Source organism: Amphiprion ocellaris, chromosome 21 (assembly GCF_022539595.1).
Source record: "Amphiprion ocellaris isolate individual 3 ecotype Okinawa chromosome 21, ASM2253959v1, whole genome shotgun sequence".
NCBI lineage: Eukaryota > Metazoa > Chordata > Actinopteri > Pomacentridae > Amphiprion > Amphiprion ocellaris.
The window spans coordinates 2,199,503-2,224,564 of NC_072786.1; the positions used below are offsets into that span (position 1 = coordinate 2,199,503).

The 25,062-nt window shown below is 40.5% G+C and overlaps 1 protein-coding gene and 1 long non-coding RNA gene across 2 annotated transcripts in view; one reads left to right on the forward strand and one right to left on the reverse strand.

The window, feature by feature from the left end:
* Positions 1-24,236, reverse strand: cand1 (cullin-associated and neddylation-dissociated 1). The gene is made up of 26 exons (XM_055006763.1): positions 23,900-24,236; positions 20,433-20,508; positions 20,285-20,352; positions 20,000-20,154; positions 18,628-18,751; positions 16,983-17,070; positions 16,717-16,885; positions 15,477-15,582; positions 15,251-15,396; positions 14,204-14,355; positions 13,964-14,104; positions 12,576-12,717; positions 12,221-12,429; positions 11,972-12,140; positions 11,791-11,880; positions 11,554-11,707; positions 9,267-9,504; positions 7,474-7,662; positions 5,551-5,694; positions 3,789-3,924; positions 3,529-3,705; positions 3,300-3,395; positions 2,720-2,889; positions 1,991-2,155; positions 1,326-1,433; positions 1-1,150 (listed from the first exon to the last, which is right to left on the reverse strand). The coding sequence occupies exons 1-26, from the start codon at positions 23,965-23,967 to the stop codon at positions 926-928; spliced, it is 3,705 nt and encodes a 1,234-aa protein (XP_054862738.1). The 5' UTR covers positions 23,968-24,236; the 3' UTR covers positions 1-925.
* The window catches only part of LOC129347920 (uncharacterized), an 11,363-nt gene continuing 7,957 nt past the window's right edge, over positions 21,657-25,062 (forward strand). Inside the window, exons 1-2 of the long non-coding RNA XR_008600266.1 lie at positions 21,657-21,711; positions 21,886-21,993. This is a non-coding gene — a long non-coding RNA (uncharacterized LOC129347920). The remainder of the gene's footprint in view (positions 21,712-21,885; positions 21,994-25,062) is intronic.

A 25,062-nucleotide genomic window follows, 5' to 3' on the forward strand; every position in this document is an offset into this window, starting at 1 on the left:
TATGAAGGCAGGCAGAAATGGACCTCTTTATTTTTCTCAGGCGATAAACAACAGTGGATTGTCCTGACCCGATCGGACCGGACCGGATTTAAACCACCTTAAACCAACCAGACGAGTGGGAAACTCATGCGTTACCATGGAAACAGCCGGTCCGGTCTGGCGAGGTGAGGCCGGACCCGGTCCAGTGATCCGTCCTCTTCCCTTCGAGCAGTGAGGAGAGTTGAGGACGGAGCTACCGAATCGGGTGGGGGGGCAAACAAAGATGCTGATTGGTCCACAAACAGTAAAAGCCCGCCCATCCGCCAACTCCACAAAGCCTCCTATTGGTCGCCTACATCGTTCGCCAAAGGAAAAAAAAAAAACAACAGAGCGAGCCCTTCTCCCATTGGTCACCGCAGCCTCAGGCGGGAGAGGCCGTTTATTCCCCCATTGGTCAGTTTTCATAACACGCCCACTGTCAGTCACTCTGCAGTGGCCAATCAGGTTACAGTACCTGTGGAACGTTCTGGAATTACGAAAAAGAAAAAAAAAAAGGAACGAAAAAAGAGAAGAATGATGATGAACAGGGAGGTCGGCCAATCAGGCAACCTCGCTAGAAAAAACAAACAGGAGGTGGGAGGAGCTTCCAAGCCTCGTATGGAACTTATTTTTCTGGAATTTCTTCATTTTTTTTTGTTTTCGTTTTGTCGTTTTTGTCCGTTATGTCCAAGTGTAAGCCGACTGTCAGTCTCTCTCTTCCAACAGCTGATTTCAGTGCAATGCATCATGGAACGATCGATCGCTAGGAGAGGGTGTGTCACTACGAGTGTGTGTTTGTGTGTTGTGTGTGTGTCTGTGTCCTGTTGTCATGGAAACATGCTGCGGGGTTTTGCACTCCAGCAGCGGGGTGGTGCCATGTTGCATCGTGGGTTTGTAGTCCATGTCTTTAGCTGGTGTCCATGGACTCCATGTTGGCGGAGCTGGAGTCTCTCTGGATGGAGTCGAAGATGGCTGCCAGCTCCTGATTGGACGAGATCTGGGACTGGAACTCCGACATCAGCGGTGACTTCTCGGCCTCCGGGATTGTCAGCAGCGCCACGACAGCTCGCATCGCCGACCGCTTCAGCTCGTCCTGCTTCTCGAACTCCTGCTTCACCGAGTTCGCCTTCACCTGCGGGGACACCAGAGACTCTTAAACTCCGCTGCTGGAGGACCGAACATCTACAGGGCTGTTGTTCATAAACACGAGTTAAAGGGGTTTTGTGATTCTAACAGGACTGGAGCAAACAAGCTTGTCCAAATAACAACATCCATCAACCAGAAAGGAGGAGGTTCTGTATTCGTACCTTGGTGGTGCAGGTGGCTCTCAGCGGTTCCACCAGTCTGTCCAGTCTCTGTAGAACAGCACTGGGACACAAGGACGACAGTCTGGCCAGCATCAGGAAGGTCAGCATCTAACAGAACAGCAACAACAAGTCACATTTTGACACTAATTAATATTTCAATGCTTTTCTATGGGGGGTTTCTTTCCTTCAGTAAATAGAACAGATAGATATTGACCCCATGTTGGCCCATTTCTTAACCCCTTGCTGTGCCCCTTATCTGGGCCATTTGTTGGACCCCTTGTTGGCCCACATGTAGGGACCAACGTAGGATCCCTTGCTGCCGCACTTGTTGGACCCCAATTTGGCACAATGTTGGGCCCCATGTTGGACCATTAGTTAACCACTTGTTGGTCCAATTGTTGTGTCCCGATCTGGCCCATTTTGGCCCTAATGTAGGACCCCCTTGTTTGTACACTTGACGGACCTCTATTTGGCCTCATGTTCGGCTCCATATTGGATTCCATGTTGGACCCATTTTCTGGTACATTTGTTAACCCCTTGTTAGTCTCCTTGTTCGCCCTCTTGTTGTGTCCCTATCTGGCCCTTTTGTTGGACCCCTTGTTAGTCCCAATGTACACTGAACGTAGGACCACTTGTTGGCCTCGACTGTGTCCCCTGCGGGCTACCTTGATGTCGTAGTGGTCCTTCAGGCCGTCCTCCACGTGGTTGAGGAAGGTGAAGATATCGAGTCGGTCCAGGCAGCTGTCCAGCAGAGTGTACATGCACTCGAACGCAGCCTTCCTCAAGTCCAGACCGTCATCCACTGTGTGTTTGAATGGACCCATCTCCACCTGTACAGAACCGGGACATCAGTCACACACCTGAACCACATCCACCTTACCAACATCTACCTGATCTTCCAACACCTGTCTCAGGGTGCATGACCATTCTGTGAAAGTTCTGTGAAGGTTCAAGTTTGCAGACCCTTCAAAAGGCGTTCAGGGAACCACCAAACAGTAACCTTCAGAGAATGTTCCCTGAAGGTTATTTTGTTTGTTTGTTCACAGAACCAGTAAATGGTAACCTTTAGGGGGCCTTCAGGCTTGGAGGTACCCTAACGATTACAGCATTTTTTGTTTTGGGAACCATCGGAGAGTAATCTTCAGAGAATGTTCCCTGATGTTGGAATGTCAGGAAACATTCCATCAAGGATCCCTGAAGGTTAAGGTTTGCCAACCCAACAAGGAACACTCCCTGAATGTTTCCCGATGGTAACTGTTTGTTCATTGAATCAGCAACCAGTAACCTTTAGGTAACGTTCCGCCTACAGTTCCCCGAAGATTACCATTTGCCAAGCCTTTAGGGAACGGTTCCTTGAACATTCCCTGATTGTTACCGTTTGCATGAGTGCTCACCTCTCGGATCAGCTCCTTCCGGACTTTAGTCTCATTGTAAAGTTGTGGTAGAACAGAGTCCAGCAGCTCTCGGATCAGACTGGGCTTGTTGTGGGCAGCAGAGTTAAACGTTACCAAGGCAACACGTCGTACGTTCAGGTCCGGATCCTCCAGAGTCTTCAGGAAATCACCTGGGAACAAACAGCCAATCGGAAGACATGGTTAGCGGGGCAAACATTACCTTCATCTCAGTCAACTTGATTTTTTTGTGACTGTTCTTAAAGAAAATATTAGAAGTTTTACTGATCTATATGTAATCATTTGGATATTTTTTGGATTTTTTTTGGAAGATTTTTACTTATTTTTTTAAAAAATATTTACTAGAATTTTCTTACCAAATTTGGGGGATTTTTTTTTTTTTTTTTTTTTTTTTAAATAAAATTTTTATGGGAAACTTTTAAGGAATTATTGGAATTTTCTTCCCAAAGGTTTTGCAAATTTTCAGAAATTTGGGGAAATTTTTTTGCTGAATTTTTGGATTTTGTCAGACAAGAAAACAATATTTTTTGGTTCCCGTAAATGAGGGCAACAGGAGGGTTACCTATGCAGTTCTTCAGCAGCGGGTCGATGGGTTGAGGTTGGTCAGAGATGGTGAACTTTACCGCCGTTACCACGGAGCTCCTGGCGTACGATGAACCTGCAACACAAAGAAAAACAGATTCAGGAATCAATCAATCAATCAAACAACAGAAGTACTAAGGAGCCGAGAGGTGTTGTTGATTAAAAAAGGGAGCAGCTTCTTAAGACTTCCTATCGGTGGAGGTGTTTACCTGACAGCAGGTATCCTTTGAGGCGGGGCAGCAGGGTTTCGGGGTCGATCAGCGTCAGTTTTCCCAAACATTCGGCCACGACGTTCCTGGTTCCTTCCTCCTGACACTCGCAGTGTTTGAGCAGCAGCGACCAAACCGACTCCACGTAGGGCTTCAGTCCGGACACCGACGCCGAACCTCCACACGGAAACACACAAATTAAAACCCGACAAACACAACAAACTGGTTCATTAATGGAGCGAGCGAGCTGCCGTCCTCACTGATGATCTCTTTGAGCGAGTGCAGCAGCAGGTACTGCCTCTTGGAGGAGGAGATCTCCTGCAGGACGAAGGGCAGATATTCCGGAAGGTTCCCCACCGCGATGCTGCCGAGAGCGTATGAAGCCGCCGACTTCACCTGGAACACAAACGGCTGAGTTAACGACCACCAAACAGGCAGTTAATAAACAGATATTGGTGTGGCGCCACCGTCTTCAAAGTTCACGAGTTCTTGGTTGGAATCTCGGCCATCCAGACTGTTGTGGCGGAATACTCCACTGCTTTCCCACATTTTCTGTTTTTACTGTAACTACCAGGGGCGATCAGAAAGTTTAGAGATTGCGTTCTTGATTTGAATTTAGCCAGCGTCCCCATTAAAGCAACACTCTGCTCTAAGTGCTCCTGTAATGCTTTTTGCAATAAATGCTGAATCTGTGTAAAAACGGTGTAAAAACGACAACTCTTCAACTGGAATTTCATTTTGAGAAAGAAGTGTCACAACCACGTTACTGTTTTTTCTCAGGTCTTGCAGACAACTAGAGTCTTTATTTGTGGTTGTTTTGTGTCTCCTTGTGGTCATTTAGCGTGTCTTTCCAAATGTTTTGTGGCCCTTTTTTTCTCCTCTCTTTGGTCTGTTCAGTCCAATTTGTGGTTGGTTTGCATCTCTTGGTCTTTGCTTTGTGTCTCGTTGTCGTCATTTTTTGTCTCTTTGTGCCTCTTTGTTGTCATTTTGTCTCAATTTCTGGTCATTTTGTGGTCATTTTGTGTCTCTTTGCGGTCATTTTCTGGTCTCTGTGGTCATTTTGTGCTTCTTCGTGGTCAGTTTGTGCCTCTTTGTGGTCATTTTGTGTCTCCTCGTGGTCATGTTGTGAGTCTTTGGGGTCATTTTGTGTCTCTCTGTGGTCACTTTGTGCCTCTTTGTGGTCATTTTGTGAATCTTTTGGGTCATTTTGTGTCTCTTTGTGGTCATTTTGTGTCTCTTCGTGGTGATTTCGTACCTCTTTGTGGTCATTTTGTGTCTCTGTGGTCATTTTGTGAATCTTTTGGGTCATTTAGTGTCTCTATGGTCATTTTGTGCCTCTTTGTGGTCATTTCGTACCTCTTTGTGGTTATTTTTTGTGTCATGGTCATTTTGTGCCTCTCTGTGGTCATTTTGTGAATCTTTTGGGTCATTTTGCGTCTCTTTGGGGTAATTTTATTGTCTGGTTTTGATACTTTGTGTCTCTTTGCTGTCACTCTGATCATGAGTGATGATCCCCAACATGAAACTCAGATAAATTTGACAGAATTTAACATTTGCTTTTTGTGTGAATTTGAGATTCTAGGGTGAAATAAAAAATGTGCACCAAATGGTCAGAACTGGAGCGTTGCAGGAGCACTGGGAGCAGTGTAAGACTACTTCAACAGGTGCCAGATTTAAATCAGGTATAGTTCTTGCATTTTATAGGTGCAGTTCCTGACCACAACTTGAATATACTATATAAATGTATTAAATATGATACAAACTTTCCGATTAACAGCTGAAGAGCAGTGCAAGGCTAAAACAACCCAAAGTTTCTGCCATTTGTCATCATGTGAGAAGAAGAAAAGTAGCAATAAACTAACATTTATAGCTTGAAAACTTAATTTTAATCACTCGACTGCATGTTTCGCCTTCACTTATTCTGGAATTAGACGTTAAATGATTAACAAAAAGACTAAACAAAGCTGCAAACTTTCCAAAACCACATCTAGATCCATCGGTTCCTGGATGAAACGCCGTTACCTCTTCGCTGGAGGACGAGAAGGCGTCCAGGATGACGGTCTTGAGCTCCGGTTGGCTGCTGAGGTCCACATGGTGTCCGACTTCGCCCAGCGAGAGCAGAGCGAGCAGTCGGATGGAGTCAGTGGAGCGGCTGTTCTTCACGTCCTGCCGGCCCGGAGGGAGGAACAACAAAACCACACGGTGTGAAAAAAACGAGGTCCGAGACAATTAAAAGCAGACGGTTTGTTTGTTTGTTCTTTCAGCTGCAGTGAACATCTCTGTGAACGTTCCGCCGGTGTTAAATGAGCCGGAAAACCAACGGAAAAGGAGCTAAAAGGAAGAAAGCGAGCAGAAAATCTAATTACACGACAACAGGTTTGGTGTCTTTTAATCCTCGGAGCCTCAGAGATGCAAATTCTCATCCCGTCTACTCAGTCATAATTGCATTAAACTGCCTGATTTCACCTTTTTAATGACGCCAGTTCGCTTGTCTGTGCAGAAAAATGTCAGATTTAAATTATAATTTCAACCTGCATTATCTCCACAGACATCACTGTCTTTAAAATGACTTTTTTAAGCTCATAAGCTTATTTTAGCACAAAAATTGAACAAATATCACAAAATAGAGCTTTATATTGGTGCTTCTCATAGATTTATATGCACTCAAGTAATAAAACTATAAAGACAGATCAATTTCCTGCACTTTTAGTCATTTTCTTGGTCATTTTAGCACAGATATCAACAAATATCAACAAAAAAAACCCAAAATAGACCTTTATATTGATCCTTCTGATATATTTAGACATATTCAAGTAATAATATTAAGACAGATTATTTTCCTCCATTTTTACTCATTTTCTTGCTCATTTTCACACAAAGTCCTTGTTTCATAATGTACGCAAAATCGAAATAAACAGCAGAATTTCAGCGCTTTTTGTGATAGTTGTTTTTGTGTAAGTTTTTGGAGCTAATTTCTGCTTTGTCACCAATGTAGTTATGAAATTACATCAAAGTTTGTGGGAAAAATAAACACAAAATGATGGATTTACTTTTTATCTTTGCAAATTCATATAATAATACAATATTCTATATTCTATTCTATATCTACTATAAAACTACTATAAAACCTATTTTTTCTTCATGTAAAGCCTAATATGAAAAATCTGCACGTATTATTAAATCAAATAATGGAAAATTTGAAAAGCTGAGATTATTCCGGCATAAAGAAAAGCAACAAAAATATGTTTGGTCCTTATAATAACCAAAATAAATGCATAAAAAGAAACAACCAGACTTTTATAAACATACAAGAATCAGTGTTTTGTATATTTAATAAAAGGATGATTTTTACCACCATATAGGATTTAAAAAATAAATAAATAAATAAATAAATAAATAAATAAATAAATAATTTGCTGTTAAATTGCATTTATAGCTGTTCAGAATTTATCCTCAATGTCACCCAAACCAAAATAAGCAGCAAAAATATGTAAATTTGGATTATTCTGCTAAAAATTATAGTTTTTTTCCCAGCAAATATGATAATTTCTTAGTTGTTTCCGTCACTTATCAAGCAGATTTCTGTAACGTTATATTTTCATCACATATTATTGCAATTTTGTTAATTTTTGTTAATTTGTTAATGTTAATTGGATGTTCTTTTGCACATTGGTTGCCTGATTTTCTTGAATCTAACACGTGAGCTACAGGATACCTTAAATTTCCCCATAAAGTATTGATATCTTTAAAAAATACTGAAAATATTCCAGGTTTTTAAGGCCTTCTAAGTGTTTTTTAAGTCGTTTCTCTCTGTTTCTGAGCTATAAAGTCTACTTAGAAGACGTTTATCTGCTTAGAAAGTCTCATTTTTATGTTTATCCGCAGGTTTATGGATGCTAACGTTAGTGCAGCAGCTAGCAGCAGGTTGTTGGACAGGTGTCTCACCTGGATGAACTGTCCGACCACGGCGGGGCCTTCGTTTGGACAGGCTCTGGTCAGGGCGGCCACACATTTAGCGATGGAGCAGTAGGCTTGTTTGTGAGGCAGAGCGGCGCTCTGGGAGTAAACGGGACCCGTTAGCATCCTCAGCAGGTCCATGTAGCCCAGACCAGGAGTATCTGTGGCCACCAGAGCCTGAACAGAGACACCAATAACACCGTTTGCAACAAGGTTCAGGGAATTCTACTTCAAGAATCCAAAACTTAGACTCAAAATAAAGAATTATGGTCTTTTTAGTGAACCACAAACCCAACAATAAGGTTTAAAGGGATGTTATCTTTAAGAATCACCATTTATTAGAACCAGAAACCACGTTTTAACTTTCAACCAAAATAAAACGTGACTGAATTGAATAAACTTTGGGTTGTGGAGTTAAAATAATTAGTTGCAGCCCAACAATAAATCTTCACCAAAACAAATTCCATTGGAAAAAGCTCCAATTTAAAGTCCGGAAGATGAACTAATTGAGATTTTTAGCTCAGATTTTGGTCACCTCCTTTAAATTTCACAATCAGGATGAATTTCTGTCAGATCGGTTGTGATGTTTAGATGAAATAACTTCTAAATTCTGTGATTGCAGCTTCTTAAATGTGAATATTTTCTGGTTTCTTTCCTCCTCTGTGTGACAACCCTGAAGATCTTTTTTTTGAGTTAGAGAACAATTAGTTGAATAATTGAGAAAATAATGACAGATTAATAACAAAAATTAGCTGCAACCCAACAATAAACCTTCATCAAACCAAATTTAATTGGAAAAAGTTCTAATTTAAAGCCCAATAGATGAGTTAATCCTGATTTTTAGCTCCAATTTTGGTCGCCACCAGCAGATTTTTGTATCAGTATTTAGTTTTGTCAGATCAGTTATCATGTAAAGATTCTTTCCTAGTTTGTAGCAGCAGAGAATGAATAAATTAACATGAATAAAAGATTAATCAATCAGTCATCAACTGCGAAATTAATCTTTAACTACTTTAATAATCAGTTTGAGGAGTTTCTTAAAGAAATAAAGTCTAAATTCTGTGATTGCAGCTCCTTAAATGTGAATATTTCTGTTTCTCTCCTCCTCTGTGACGCTAAACTGAAGATCTTTTGATTGATGAGTTAGAAAACAGATTAACTAATTGAATAAATAATGACAGATTAATTAATTAATCTTCATCAAAGTCCCTTGGAAAAAGTTCCAATTTAAAGCCCGACAGATGAATTAATCCTGATTTTTAGGTCTCCTCCAGCATGTTTTGTCTGGACTTTTATCCCGAAATAGAATCAGTTAATCGCAGCACTACCTTTATTAAAGAAAAACTAAAAATTAAAACTAAAATGCTGCAAACACACCAGTTTGTATTGGCAGCAAATGAATTAATAACCATAAAAGGAAGACTATAAAGCCAATCGCTAAAAAAAGTTCCAATTTAAAGCACATTAGATGAATTAATTAGCTCCGATTTTGGTCACCACCAGCAGATTAATGGATAAATGTACTTATTTATGATATATATTATTTATAAATAAGTCAACAATTTTAGAAAGTAGTTTTGTCTAAAAAAAAAAAAAAAAAAAAGGTCTAAATTCTGGGATTGCAGCTTCTTAAATGTGGATATTTTCTGGTTTCTTTGCTCTTTTATGACAGTAAACTGAAGATCTTTGCACAAAACAAGACATTTTTAGAAACCGACCAACATTTTCCACCATTTTACAGCCAATAATCATTAAAATAACCCTGAATTGTTGCGTTCTACCTGGTAGAAGTCCAGCATGGCGGCCAGCGCTCCTCCTTGCAGCAGCGGGGATCGAACCAACGCTATGAGCTGCTGCAGGATGTTTCCACCGCTCAGCTGACCCAGCGACGACGGGTGGGTGACCGCCAGCGTGGACAGGAAGCTCAGCGCCATCTGGGAGACGTGCATGTCGCTCTCTGAGATCAGAGGAGGAAGCTCGGCCAGGACGGCGTCCACCATCACCGGAGTCACCGCAGAGCTGCAGCAGGGAGGCGGATAGACGGGTAAATTAGACGTACGATAAGAATTAAAACCCTTAGAGTCCCCGAAGCATCATCATGGATACAAACATCACAATCTGAGGATGGATACAGAACAAATGGAACCAAAACTCAACACTATCAGAGGAGAATCTCAAACAATCTCTGTTTCTAAATCTCACAGCCAGAAGAAACATTCAGCAGAGTTAGAATATTAAAAAGTGTCCTCTCTATAGATGGTCCTGGTTTCTTCTTTCATTCTCTAGGACTTGTTCTGACCAGCCACACATCATGATATGAGCCTTAAAGTTTACCCAGAATGCACTTTTTAAAGTTTTCTCTGGCCCCATAACTACACAGTCCCACCTCCATGCTTCACTGTCAAGACTATGCATTCACTGGTAGTCAGGAAAGACACAAAGCAACCAGAAATAGACACAAAGCAACCAGAAATAGACACAAAGCAACCAGAAATAGACACAAAACAGCCAGAAATAGACACAAAACAAACAGAAATAGACTCAAAATAACTAGAAATATACACAAAATAACCAGAAATAGACACAAAACCTTTGAAAGTTTGTTCAAAAATCATTTTTTAAAGTTTTCTCTGGTGAATGATCAGCAAATATAAACTCATCCAGGGAACCAATGATTGGAGGACAATCATAGACATTAAACTGTTGCAGTTTTACTGTTCAAACTACTATACATCCCATAATACTGATGCTCAAAGTTGATTATAGAGAAAACAACAGAATTCAGATATAGTCTTTAGATTGTGACAACTGGATGGATGTAAAATGAATCCTTCTTTTGTCAATTTCAGCTCTTTTTGTGTTGATTTTGTCATTTTGTGATCACTTATTGTGTCTTTGTGTCCATTTTTGTGGTGATTTTGAGTCTTTTTGTGGCAAAAATTACTCAAGATTTCTAACGACAAAAAACAGATTTTAGTGACACCTGGATGTAAAACTGATCTGGTGTCAGTTTTTAACCAAAACTCAGATGTGTTTCTCCTCCTAAATGTCATGGTTCTATCTGCTGGACTGATGAAGTTCTGAGGCTCAGAAATGATGGAAAAACTCCATTAAACTGATAAATCTGGATCCACCTCTATGGACTTCAAGGACCTGGAACTCTGGAAATATTCCCAGTGTGAAGGTAGAACTCTGATCATTGATAAAGTTACTGGAGATGAAGAACCAGATGGTTCTTTAGGGTAATTTTACATCTTTTTGTGGTTATTTTGGGTCTTTTTGTGGAATATTCATGTATTATTGTGGTGATTTTGGTTCTTTGGGGTTTTTTGTGGTAGTTTTGGTCCTTTTTATGGTGATTTTGGGTGTTTTTCCTGGCATATTTGAACATTTCAAAGTAGTTTGGGCTCTGTTTAAGATGATTTTGTGTCCTGTTGTGGTAATCGTGGCCGTTTTTATGATTATTTTGCAAGGTTTTTGGGACAAATTTGAGTTTTTGTTGAAATTTCACCGTATAGTGGTAGTTTTGGTCCATTTCATGAGAAATTTGGCCATTTTTGTGGTGATTTTCCATGTCTTCGCTGGCATATTTGAACGTTTGGGGGTAATTTTGGCTCTTTTTGGGGCAATTTTTTTTAGTTTTTTGTGCCGAACTTGAGTTTTTGTCTCAATTTCACCTGTTCTGTGGTAATTTTGGGACTTTTTGTGCTGATTTTGGGTGTTTTTCCTGGCACATTTGAAGCTTTCAGGGTAGTTTTGGCTCTTTTTGGGTGACATTTTTCTTGTTGTGGTAATTTTGCTCATTTTTGTGGTAATTTTCCAGCTTTAGTTATTTTTGTTGAAGTTTTTACCAGAACTCAGATGTGTTATTCCCCCTAAAATGTCATGTGTCAATTGGTGATAAATCTGGACCTACCTCTATGGATTTCAAGGACCTGGAACTCTGGAAATACTCCCAGTACGAAGGTAAAACTAAAGTTACTGTAGATAAAGATTCAGATGGTTGTGAGGAGGTTTAGGTTGGAGGTTCTGATTGGTTCTCCCCAGACTGATCCAGGTGTTTCTTACCTGTAGTTTCTGAGCAGGATGTCCAGGGCAGCCAGCGTGCAGAGCTTCAGCGCTCGCTGGTTCTTGCGGAGGAACGAGGCGAGGATGGGAACGGCGTCGGGGAGAACCGGCCTCAGATCGATCTTCAGCGGGGAGCCGGCGATCAGCGTCAGAGCTGCGGGTAAACACGCGTGTCATTAACGTCATGCCTGTGAAACACCGTGCCACCAATCTGAGGCGTTCTCTGGTCGGACTCACCTTTGACCGTCGTCAGTCTTGTGATCTCATTCTTCAGACGTTCTAAGAAGATCAGCAGCGTTCCTGGAAGTTCGTTGGGCAGACGGTCACCTGCACCAAGAAACAGGAAGTCAGAACAGGGAAGTCGCATCACATGACAGATGACATCACATCACGTGACCCGAGGACAGGCGGTGGTTACCTAGGTTACAGATGATCTGCCCCATACAGGAAATGGCTCGTTCTTTCACTTCCTGGTCGATGTCGGCGGCTTTCAGGCGACGGATCGTGCAGGTGAACAGGTCGTTGATGTAGGGGGAGGGGTCGAAGCTGTCGGAGCCTTCTGATTGGTTGTCCAGAGGTCGGATCACCTGGAGGAAACGGAGCAAATCAGAATAAAACCACCAGCAGCAGTGAAGCGTGAAAAGGCGGCTTCAGGTTCGATTCCCACCTTGACGAGCTGCTGAGTGACCAGCAGGGCTTCAGACGTGATCTTGTAGAACGGGTCGCCGACGCAGGCGACGACGGGCGGGACGAGGGCGGGGACGTGGGCGTGGAAGGCGTGGGCGGGATGAGTGACCATGATGACGTGGAGGCAGGCCAGAGCGTCAATCTTCAGGTTGGAGCTGCTCGACTTGTCGTTCAGAGAGAAGATGATGCCTGAAAAACAAACCAGACGACTTAAAAAAAACACCACAGAAAACCCTCAAAAATCTGATCGGACAATCAGTAGAAAGGCTGTTTGTTGTAATTTTTTAGGTTTACTTGAGTAGCAGTTATAGTAGTAGTGGTAGTGATAGTAGTACCTGGTATTAGTACTGGGATATGCTGAGTCAGAGCTCCTGGCAGGACGTTCACCAGTTCAGTCAACATGTTGAAGCAACACTGACGGGTTTTGACGCTTTTCTCCTTCAGCTGCTTGTGAAGAGCTTTAACTATCATCGGAACCTGCAGAGGACGAGAGACATCCACAGATAGAGGCAAAAAGAGAGAGTAAAGACGATAAAATCAAAACATTCTGAAAACCGTCCAATAGTGACACCTGCTGGACGAAACACCAAACTGCAACACACCGATTTATGGATCAATAATTTCTGTGGTGTGGTTTCTACAAGTCATCTATCCTGAAATACCGCCTGGAGAGTTTTTATTATCCCCTCAGAGTTATTTATGTTTCATTTCACCAGAATGGAGTAAATCCTCCACGGTTACTTTTATCAGGGCAGCACCTGCCCTTCAGTAAACACGGGTTCAGTCTTTGTATTTTTGCCATTCTGGACCATGAAGAAATAATAACCTTTAAAATAATAAATGACACCTTGAAAATTGTTTTGATGCCTTAACTTTCGTATAATGGCTAATGGTATATTGTTTATGCTTAAAAAAAAAAAAAAGCTCATGTAGTGCTGTTAAAGCTAAAGCAGCAGCTATAATTAGCTTGTTTATGCTAATATAGTGGTTAATTTTTATCTTGTTTACATTTACAAAGCAGCTAATGTTATGTTGTTTAAGCTATAATTAACTTTTTTATGGTATTAATGTGGCTAATGGTATCTTGTTTATGCTCAAAAATCAGCTAATGTTATGCCCTTTAAGCTAACGCAGCAGCTATAAATTACCGTGTTTATGCTAACATAGTGGCTAGTAGTGTCTTGTTTAGGGTTAGAAATGTAATGCTGTTCAAGTTAACGCAGCAGCTATAATTACCTTGTTTATGCTAATGTAGTGGCTAATAGTATCTTGTTTGGGCTTATGAAGCAGCTAATGATATGCTGTTTAAGCTAACGCAACAGTTACAATTGCCATGTCGAGGCGAACACAGCAGCTATCATATTCAAGCTAATGTTTCAGCTAATGGTATCTGCTTTTGGCTAACAAAGCAACTGAAGTTATGTCGCTGAGGCTAACATAGTGGCTAACACTATGTTATCTGAGCAAACAAAGCAGTTAATGCTGTCAGTCTAAATTAACACATCAGCTAACCTTATCTCATTTAGGCTAACATAGCGGCTAACATCATGTTCTTTAGGGTAGCGCAGCAGTAGCAGAGCATCAGTTGGGTGATGCTCATAATGCTAGTAGCTACGATCACCCCTGCTCAGCCTGGCACATAATAGAGGTAACAGTGTTAGCAGAGTTAGTGCACCGTGTATGCAGCAGTCCTTTCTAAATGAATCCATCCCGTTTCCTTTACCTGGCTCTGCAGCATAGTTAACGGCGTGTCTCCCTGCTCCATGGCGTCTGGATCAGCCAACCAGCTCTGAGCTGGTCTGGTCTGTTTCAGCAGCGACAGGTAGGCATGAAAAACATCGGCCTTCACGTTCTCCTCCCTCTCCTGAACACAGACAGGAAGGTCCGGTCAGAAATACACCATCTATACACGTTAGCTTCACAGTAAAGTTAAAGCAGTGACGTGACGACAGTTTGTTGCTACCTTGAAGCGACAGACGAGTGCAGGAGAAACTGAGCGATAAAACTCCGGCAGCATCTCGTGACGAGTCGAAACGACGGCGTCGAGACATTTGGCTGCCGCCCTTCGGACCTTCCAGCTCATGTCGTCGTCGTCGCTGTACTCATCGTCACTTCCTGGACGGACAGAAAGACATCATGTTATTAAACCTTCAAAAGCTAAATGTAAGGATTTCATTTAAGGATCTTAAACTTTACAAAACAGCTTTAAGATCGTCCAGGCTAATCGCATTTCATCTAAGCTAGCATTGCGGCTAACTTAATCTTGTCGAGGCTAAAACAATAGTCAGGTTTTTCTTGTTCAGGCTAGCCTAGTAGCTAATGCTACCTTGTTTAGGCTAACATATCAGCTTATGTTATCTGTCTAAGGTTACAAATCCAGTCTTGTTATCACTAACTCAGCAGCTGACGTCAGTTTGTGAGGGTTAATATAGAGACAATGTTATCTTGCTTAAGTTAGCACGGCAGCTAATATAAGCTTTTAAAGGCTAATATAGTGACAAACTATCTTCTTTAAGCTAACATAGAAAATTAGGCTATCTTGTTAAGGCTAATATAGCAACTAAAGCTATCTTGTTTATGCTAACATAGTAACGAAGGTTATCTTCTTCAGGCTAACATAACAATTAAGGCTATCTTGTTTAGGCGAACATAGCAGCTAAGGTTATCTTGTTTAGGCGAACATAGCAACTAAAGCTATCTTGTTTAGGCTAACACAGCAACTAAAGCTATCTTGTTTAGGCTAACATAGAAACTAAGGTTACCTTATTTAAGGTAGAACAGCAACTAAGGTTACCTTGTTCAGGCTAAACATAGCAACTAAGACTATCTTGTACAGGCTAACATTGAAATTAAAGTTATCTCATTCAGGCTAACATAATAACTAAGATTATCTTGTTTAGGCTAACATAGCAGCTAAGGTTATCTTGTTTAAGCTAACACAGCAGCTCAGGTTATCTTAGTCCGTGGTGTTAGCTAGCTAGCTAATCTGCTCTGGGTTCTACTTCAGTACCTTGGTAGTCTTCATCGTTCTGCTCGGCGTCCATGGCGTTGTCGTCCTCGTCTTCGTCGTCAAAGTTGTAGTTGGGGTCGTAGGTCAGGTAGCGCAGGCAGATGGAGATGACGGTGGGAACATGGGGGTAAACTTCTTTAGGACACCTGTAAACAAACACCAAAATATCAAACAACAACCAGCAGCACCTCAACAGTCCTGTGGATCTTTATTTACGACGTCTCACCTCCTGACGAAGGACTCGAAGGCCTGGATGCAGTACTCTCTGAGCTCGTCGTCGTCCACGTTGCAGAACTTGACGACCAGCGGGATGATCTTCTCCAGATACTCCCCTGAACAGAGAAACGGCGGGTCAGAGCTGAGAGGGCTTCAGGTTTCTAGAAACTCAAACACCTCAACACTGCAAAAACTCAAAATCTTACCAAGCCTATTTGTCTTATTTTTAGTCAAAATGTCTCATCCCACTGGATTTAAGATAAATTCACTTAACAAGAGACATTTCAGCAGATGGAGGGACTTGTTTTAAGACAATGCATCTTAAATATCTTAAGTCAAACAATCTTGAAATTATCTTGTTTTGAGTTGAATTTTACAAGAAAACTCAAAATAACTTTAACCCCGTGTCATCCTGCGAGTCAAATTAACCCGTTCTAAAGTTTGAAAATGTGGAAAATGATATGTATTTTAACAGTGAAACTTCTGATGTCCACATTTTCAACATTTTTGAACATTTTTTGGTGGAAAAAAAGAAACGTTTCTTAATAACATTCACATAAAAATCAACCAAAATCCAGCTAATTTCGCTGGATTTTGGTTGATTTTTATGTGAATGTTGTTAAAGAAAATATTAGAAGTTTTACTGATATATATGGAATCACTAGATATTTTTAGTATTTTTTTTTTTGAAGGTTTTACTCATTTTTTGAAAATATTTACCAGAATTTTCTTGCCAAATTTTGGGGATTTTTTTTTAAATAAAACTTTTAAGGGAAACTTTAAAGGAATTATTGGAATTTTCTTCCTCAAGATTTTGCAAATTTTCAGAAATTTGGGGGATTTTTTTGCTGAATTTTTTGATTTTTTTCAGACAAGGAAACAATATTTTTTGGTGCCTGTAAATGAGGACAACAGGAGGGTTAATGCATCTCAAATTAGGAGGTTACATGAAAGACAAAATCTATTTTTGAGTAAAAAACTGCCTTTTTTTTTTTTTTAAAAGCATATCTGGCTTATTTTAAGACACCTAAACTTGACAATCCTGGTAAAATAGAGCTTAAAATAAGTTTTCCCAGCTAATTTTAAGATCTCAATATTCTAAATATCATATCTTATTTCTAGAAATCTTACCAAGCCATTTTTCACTTGTTCTACTGGCAGATTTTTTCACTTATTTCAAGGTAAAAGTTGCTTGAAATAAGTTTTTTTCTTGTTTTGAGAGGGGCATTTTTTCCAGTGAAGAACCTCACCGATCCTGTGTCCGGCCTGTCTGCTGATGGCCGCCGTGCACTGGATGTAGGTTCTGGTGGTGGACATGTTGTCGTTGCGGCCCAGCTCCGTCAGAAGGTGCTCGATCAGGTCGATGAAGACCAGGTTCCCGCAGGACATCACCAGGTGGCCCAGAGCCATGATGGTCCTCTGAAAGAGGAAGCAGAAGAACCAAGAGCTTCGTCTACATGAACTACAGCCGGAGTGGGAGGTTCTGGAGGTCTGAGGTTCTGGAGGTGGATCGTACCTTTCTGACAGCCAGTCTGGGGGAGGTGAGCTGAGGAAGCAGACAGCTGAGGATGGAGGGATGGAAGTTCACCAGCAGACCTCCCTGTCTGCAAACACAAACACACAATTCATGAATCAGCTCCTATTAATGCTCCAACTGATGGAGTTTCTGGGCTTTTTTACTGCCATGCTGCATTTATTTTATTCATCCAGTAGGTTGGACTTTCCTCTCAGTCTAAAGTTGTCCAAAATAATTAAAAATTTTAACAACGTAACATAAAATTGTTTTTAAAAAATGGCCTAAAAATGGTCCAAATTAACTCAAAATTCACCTAAAATAACTTCAAACTTGTCAAAACTTTGAGTCTCTACAGACAATTTGAATAATTTTGGACAATTTTTAGTCCAGTTTTAAGTCTCTGCTCCTCATCAGTAGAAAGATGTTTCACCATGCTGAATGTATCTCCAACAACCTGCTCCTCCGTTCAGTGTTTTTGAGCCGTGCTGCATTTACTTTATTCATCCAGTAGCTTTGAGTTTCCTATCTCCCTGGAGGTCATGTGCAGTCACTCAAACGGGCACAAAATTGTTCAAATATCAAGAAAATCTGTCCAAAATGACGAATGGTGAAACAAGAGTAAAAATGCTGGAACAATGATGTTAATTTTGTGAACCTGACATCACTCTAACGCAGTGGTTCCCAACCTGTTTGGCTTGGAGCCCCCCCCCAAAAAAAAACCCCAAAAAACCCAAAAAAAACAAAAAGCAAAGAACACCCCATAAGTACACTACAAAACTTAAGAGGGAAGTTATTGAATTGTATTACTAATCTGAAAATTCCCTAAAATTATTTTAAAAAAGTAATATTTTATATCAAACCAAGAGTTCAAGAGTTGTACTCTGACGAGGAGGAGAGAGTTTATGGCTGCAGTAAATTTGTTGAATATTTGTGTCTCTTCGCTGTTTGCAGCGGTTTTGCATTTTGCAGACAGTCCCTGTTCACTCGTCTCACAACCAGCTGCTCATAGACACCAATGTTATTTCTGCAGCTGGAAAGACAGATACTTTTGATTAAACTGGGCTTGTAGCACATTGTCTACCTTACAACGATGGAAAAGAGTTTAGACAACGTATATCTCATGAGTTATTGATGCCGGAAGTCCGAATTTGTGAATGTCTTTCCGACTTTACCGAACTGTGTTTTATTTCCCGACGATGCCGTAATTCGCTGGCTTCATGCTGTCATTTACGAGCATTTCACCAAAAATAACATAATTCTGTTTTGTCCTTTAATAAAACCAAATTTAAGGTAACTCTGGAGGTCTAGCTGGAGTTTTTAGGTACTGATGAATCTTCACTCGTTTTGCGTTTTTCAGACACCGTTTCCGTCAGTAATTTTCTAACTGTAACACAAACTAATGAATCTGGATGAACTAGAGGCAACCTGGAGAAAGACCAAATAAATGTGTTTTTAAAATGTTTTAGAAGTAGACTTGTGATGACACAGTGAGTCTGTTACTCTGATTTTATCCAGAATGTAAAAATCTATTTTTTATAACATCACAGCCTCAGAGCAGACAAAGCTTCGCGAGCCCCCCTTAGATCTCTGGCGCCCCCTCTGGGGGGGCGCGGACCCCAGGTTGGGAACCAGTGCTCTAACGTACCTGCAGAGCATGTCGGCCATGATGTCCAGCGCCTCCAGCTGGACGGACACGTCTTCCTGTTTGGCGATGGCACTGGTCAGACGACCCGTTATCTTCTTACAAACACTGGCAGCTAAAGCAGAACCTGAGGAGGGAAACGGTGGAACATCAGCAGAGACATAATCTGCAAACATTCTGGCATTTCTGAAGCACAAATAGGTAAAAATTAAGTCCAATATTAGTAGATTTTTACAACTAAGAGACACATTTTACTGCGTTCTTTGTCAGAAATCTGCTCCAGTTTCCGTTTGCATCGTTTTTTTGGCAAAAAAGTCAAAAATATGACAAGACAAAAGGTAAAAAATGATGAAATTCTGTAGTTAAAAGTCAAATTTTGAAAGACAAAAGATGAAAATTCTGAGATAAGATGTCAAGATTTTGCAGTTAACAGTCAAAATGATGTGATTTACGGGAAAAATTGATATAACAGGTGAACTTTATGACCTAAAAAGTCAAAATTATCGTAAATCTGAAAGATTCTGACATGAAAAGCAAATATTATGCAGATAAACAGCCAAAAGTATGAGATAAAACATAGAAGATCTGAGAAAAAAGGTCAAAACTATGGAATACAAGGTTGAAATTTTGCAACTGAAAGCCTAAATTATGCATTACATGGAGAGGCAAAATTGTGTGATAACAGAGGACATTTTTGATTAAAAAGTCAAATTACAAGTAAAACTTAGAACTTCTAAGATAAAAAGTAAAAATAATAAAGATTACGTGATAAAAAGTCAAAATTACAGATCAAAACAGAAATTCTGAGATAAAAGGTCAGAATTGTGATGTTAACAGTCAAATTTTAAAAGGTAAAACACAAAAATTATGATAAAAGGTTAAAATTTTGCAGCTTACAGAGACAACAGGTGAAATTTGCAAGATTAAAAGTCAAAATTATGAGATAAAAAGTCAAAATTTTTAGAAAAAAGTCAAAATTAATAGAAAAAAGTCAAAATGAGACAAAAAGTCAAAATTATGAGATAAAGTCAAAATTATTAGAAAAAAGTCAAAATTATGAGACAAAAAGACAAAATTATGAGACAAAAAGTCAAATTTAAGAGATAAAAAGTCACAATTATGAAATAAGTCAAAGTTATGACTAAAACAGAAACTCTGAGATAAAAAGTAAATAATATGGAGATAAAATTCTATTTGACCATTACAGTGGCTGGTAGTTAGTATAACGTGGTGTATTAGTGGTGATAGGTGAAGTATTTGCAGTATTTTATACACAGAAAGAATCTATTTGCAGTATTATCCGCAGTATTATCCGCAGTATTATCCGCAGTATTATCCGCAGTATTATCTGCAGTATTATCCGCAGTACTCGTACCACTGGAGGCGGGCGGTAACTCTCCGATCACAGTTTTGAGTCCGATGGATGAAATGTCTCTGAGCTGCTCTTTGTCCGACAGCATGTTGGTGCAGAGCGTGTCGACGATCGTCTCCACCTGGTACTCCTTCACCTTACTGACCAGAGGCCCCAGGCTGGCGAAACAAACACACCCATCAGACAAATAAAACTGACCAGAGGCCCCAGGCTGGCGAAACAAACGCACCCATCAGATAAACACCCCCACTTTAAAACCAGAAAAACCAGTTGTCGTTGGGTTTTTACCATTTGACGGCCAGGTTCTGAACTTCTCCGTTCTTGTCTTCCAACAGTTTGAGAATCATCCTCACCACCTGCCAATAATTGTATTGATCAGTGATCGGAAACCAACACAAACGGCACCAATGATCCAGTGAAACCGGTTTGAACCAACCTTCCTCTCGCTGTCGTCGTCCAGTTTGATCGAATCTTTCTGCAGCTCCGTCATCAAGTCGTTTGTCGCCATAAACCTGCAAAAACACAAAACTTATCAATCAAACCTGCAGACGAATGATTAGAGATGATTAATCAATTAATTAGGAGCCTTTAAAGTTCAGAGACATCTAACAGAAATGTAGAGAAGTCCACAAAATGTTTATACAAAGGTACCAAAAGACCCTAAATAAACACAAGAAGATGCAAAACGATGCTAAAGACACTCAAAACGGCCTAAAAAAAAACCACAAAACCAACCACAGAGACACAAAACAATCATAAAAAACAAAAAGACACAGCAAAGCGCCATAAAAAGACACAAAACAATCACAAAATAACACTAAAACCCAGAAGACAACAAAAAATAAAACCCGAAAGAGACAAAATGACCACAAAATGATACAAAAAGCTCAAAAAAGACAAGAAGCAACCCAAATAAACACATTGGGATACAAAACAACAACAAAACAACCACAAAATGACACTAAAACCCAGAGGGCACCACAAAATAAAATCAAAGAGATACACAATGATACAATGACCCTAAAATGACACAAGAAGCCTCAAAAAGACAAGAAACCACCACAAATACACACATTAAGACACAAAACAACAACAAAAAGACACACAGTGATGCCAAATGCACATGACACAACCAAAAATAAACACATTAGGACACAAAACTACAACAAAACGACACTAAAACCAAGAAGACGACACAAAATAAAACTGAAAAGGCACAAAATGATCACAAATGAGCACAAGTGGATGCAAAACCACCACAAAAGCCCAAAAAAGACAAGAAACAACCACAAATAAACATATTAGGACACAAAATAAAAACAAAACCACACAAAACAACAACAAAAGGACAAAAACAACTAGAAAAAACAAAAAGGCACAGTAAAGCTCCATAAAAACACAAAAATGACTGCAAAAATATCTAAAATGATCACAAAAAAACACGACGACACAAAACAACCACAAAAAGACAAGAAACGACGACAAATACACACAAACGGTGCATGATAATATCCACACTTCCACACTATATTGTTTGTTAGAATAATACATCAACTGCAGTACTCCAGAAATACCTGAATATTCAACTACATCCACTGAGATTTTGCCTGTTTTTCTGGTTTTTCACCCACAATCCTTTGCGGTTACATCACACATGTAACAAGTATTAACAAGCTCCAGACCCCCAGAGAACAACGGTACCAGAAATACTGCAGGTACAGCATGTACTTTCAGCTGTACTACAAACTAAAACCTCAACATCTGATCAAGAAAACTAGCTTTGAATCCAACTTCACTGAAACTAATCAAACCTCCAGAACGTTTTATTATTTTTCCTGCATTCTAGTGGTAAAAACTCAAAATGATGCTTCTTTTTCTGTCTCCTGGAGGCCGCTGTCTTCTTCTTTACATCTGATCTGAGGTCAGCCGAGAGTTTGGGCTGAAAAAGGACGATGAGTGGAGCTGAACGTTCATCTATGAGCTCATGAAGGCCTCAGGTAAATAAACACAAACAACAACACAATTCTACATTTTCTCCTCCGTTAGCTTCTCAAATGTTCAGTAGCAGACGTGTTTAAAGTGTGTTTATAATATAAAATATAGAGAATAAGACGATTTATTCAAAAACTAAACACAAGGAGACGCAAAACCTTCAGAAAAATACAGAAATGAAGCCAAAAAGACACAAAATTACCACAAATAAACACATAAAGATGTGAAAATAACGATAAACCACTGACTTCCTGTAATTTAACAGAGATACGATCAGCTGATGGCAACACCTTCAAAACAGAACAAATCAACATCTGGAGCTCAGCGTTTCATTTATTTTAACAAATAAGTTTTTAAAAAATCCACTATAAAATCAACCAGCTCCAGTTACAGCCACACCTGTTAATTATTCTATTACTGCAGTTTATTTAGACGAGTAATCAGATAATTATTTCGTCAATAAATATATTACACAGCAGCTAAAAACAAAGATTTTCAGTTAATATAGAGATATTTACGTGTAAAATGACCATTTAGTGCACAAACTAGAAAATGAACACATTAAGACACAAAACAACGACAAAGAGACACAAAATGACTTTGAAAATTATATTAAATGACTAATACACGACCAAAATCAAAAACAAAACAGTTAAAAACAAAGATTTTCTCTGAATTTAGAGATATTTACAAGTAAAACGACCATTTATAGCACAAACTAGAAGAACAACCTGGTCCCACGTCACTCATTTATATTAGCTGTCAATCACAGATGCAGTGGGAGTTTTCTTCCTGAATTTAAAGCGATACACACATGAACCAGGAGTTACACACTCATGGTGAAATCAACCCTCTTTGGGATGAAAAACTGAAAGTAGCTTCATGGAGACTTTAGTTATTAACTAAAAAAGAGCCGCAATACGATAAAATCCTAGCATCTCTGCTAGCAGCATCCCTGTTCCGACTGTTTACGTGTGTAGAACCGGAGCTAACGAGGCCACCACACCCCCACAACCACCCTGCTAGCTAGCCTCGCTAACCTTCTGCTGCTCAGCTAGTTGCGGTACAGAGTTGTCAGTGCAGCAGTTAGGCGTGCTAACTAGCCCCTAAATAGCCCCCAATTAGCTCCTAACTAGAACTTAACTAGCTCCTAACTAGCCCCAAACTAGCTCCTAACAAGCTCCTAACTAGCCCCTAACAAGCTCTTACCTAACCCCTAACTAGCCCTTTACTAGCCCCTAACTAGCACCGTGCTGTCAAACCTAACCGAAGTGATGCTGGTAGCTAACTAGCTCCTAACCAGGCCCTAACTAGCCTCAGCTAGCTCCGAACTGGCCGCTAAGTAGCCCTTAACTAGCTCCTAACTAACCCCTAACTAACCTCTAGCTAGCTCTTAACCAGCTCTGAGCTACTCCCTAAATAGATGCTAACTAGCCCCTAAGTTGCCCCTAACTGGCCCTTTAACTAGCACCTAAATAGCCCCTAAACAGCTCCTAACTAGCCCATAACTAGCACCGTGCTGTCAAACCGAACCTACACCAATACTGGTAACTAACTAGCTACTAACTAGCCCTGCGCTGTCAAACCTAACCAACATCAACACTGGTAGCTAACTAGCCCCATAACTAGCTCCTAACTAGCCCCATAACGAGCTCCTAACTAGCCCCATAACTAGCACTGCGCTGTCATCGTATGCTGTCTGCTAACTAACGGGCTAACTAGCGGGCTAACTAGCGGGCTAACTAGCGGGCTAGCGATGTGACGATGATCAGACAGGTGGCAGGCTAGCAGTTAGCTTAGCAGCCTGCGGCCTGACGGCGCCGCGGCGGCTCCAGACACCAAACACAGACACCGGGAGCTGGTTAAAACAGATCCGGGCGGAGAGTTGGCTCCACAAGGGCTTCGTTTTACCTGAAATCCTTGTCGCTGGAGGTCATTTTCTCCAGCAGGTTGGAGATGTGGTACGAGGCGCTCGCCATGTCGGTGGTTAGCCGTTAGCCTCCTGCTAGCAAACTGCGCTCGGTGAGAGTGTGTTCCGGCCGCGGAGCTGCTGCTGCTGCCTCTGGGTCTCTGTGCGTCTGTCGGTCCGGTTCCGGAGCTGAAGCGTGTGTTCGGGGTTCTGGTGCTGCTGCTGCCGCCTTTCTCTGCTCCTACAGCGACTGTCGCATCCCGGGCCGCCGAGTTTGGTGTGTTTGAATGGAGCTCCCGTTCTCTCTGCAGAGGGGCGGGGTTAGCGGGCTGGACGCGGCGGGGTCGGAGGTCACGGAGGGAGCAATGTTCCCTGTAATTTTTCCTGAGTGTGAGCAAACACACAAACTCCCTGAGCGTCCCTTGGACCACTGTGAGCAACATCAGACATGTGCACTGTGGTCACACCAGCATCACATCCATTCAAGTTACATGGTTCATTAAAAGAATCAAATTACAGCATTTACATTTCTGTTAAAACACTTTGTCAACAGGAGCCAGTTGAAGGCTGCAGTGATTTTAGTGACACTACAATGTATAAGAGTGAAGTTATTGAATATTTGTCTCTCTTTACTGTTGCAGCGGTTTTGCAAATTGCAGACGGACCCTGTTCACTCCATAGACACCAATGTTATTCCTGTAGCTTGAAAGACAGCTACTTTTGATAAAACTGGGCTTGTAGCACATTGTCTGCCTTGCAACAATGGGAAAGAGGCACCGTTTATGTTTTGACAACCTATATCTAATGAGTTATTGATGCTGGAAGTCCCAATCTGTGAATATCTTTCCAACTTTACTGAACTTGGGGCCACTACCACCTAAGGAGTGATATATTTAATTTTGAAAAAAGCATTTAGCCATACTTAAAGCTTTAAGTGCTTTATTAACACAGAACTAAACATTTTATATTGTTTTATTATCACAGGTTCTGTCTGAAAAGAGGTGGCATCATTTTAAACAGTGAAATCAAACTAATAAAATGTAATGACCAACCAGTGAGCAATACTGGATTCTGCAAAAACATAAACAACTTTTTTAAAAATCTAAATCTTATCTTAACACAGTTATTGTATTAACTTATTTTTGTGTGTATGCATGTATTTATT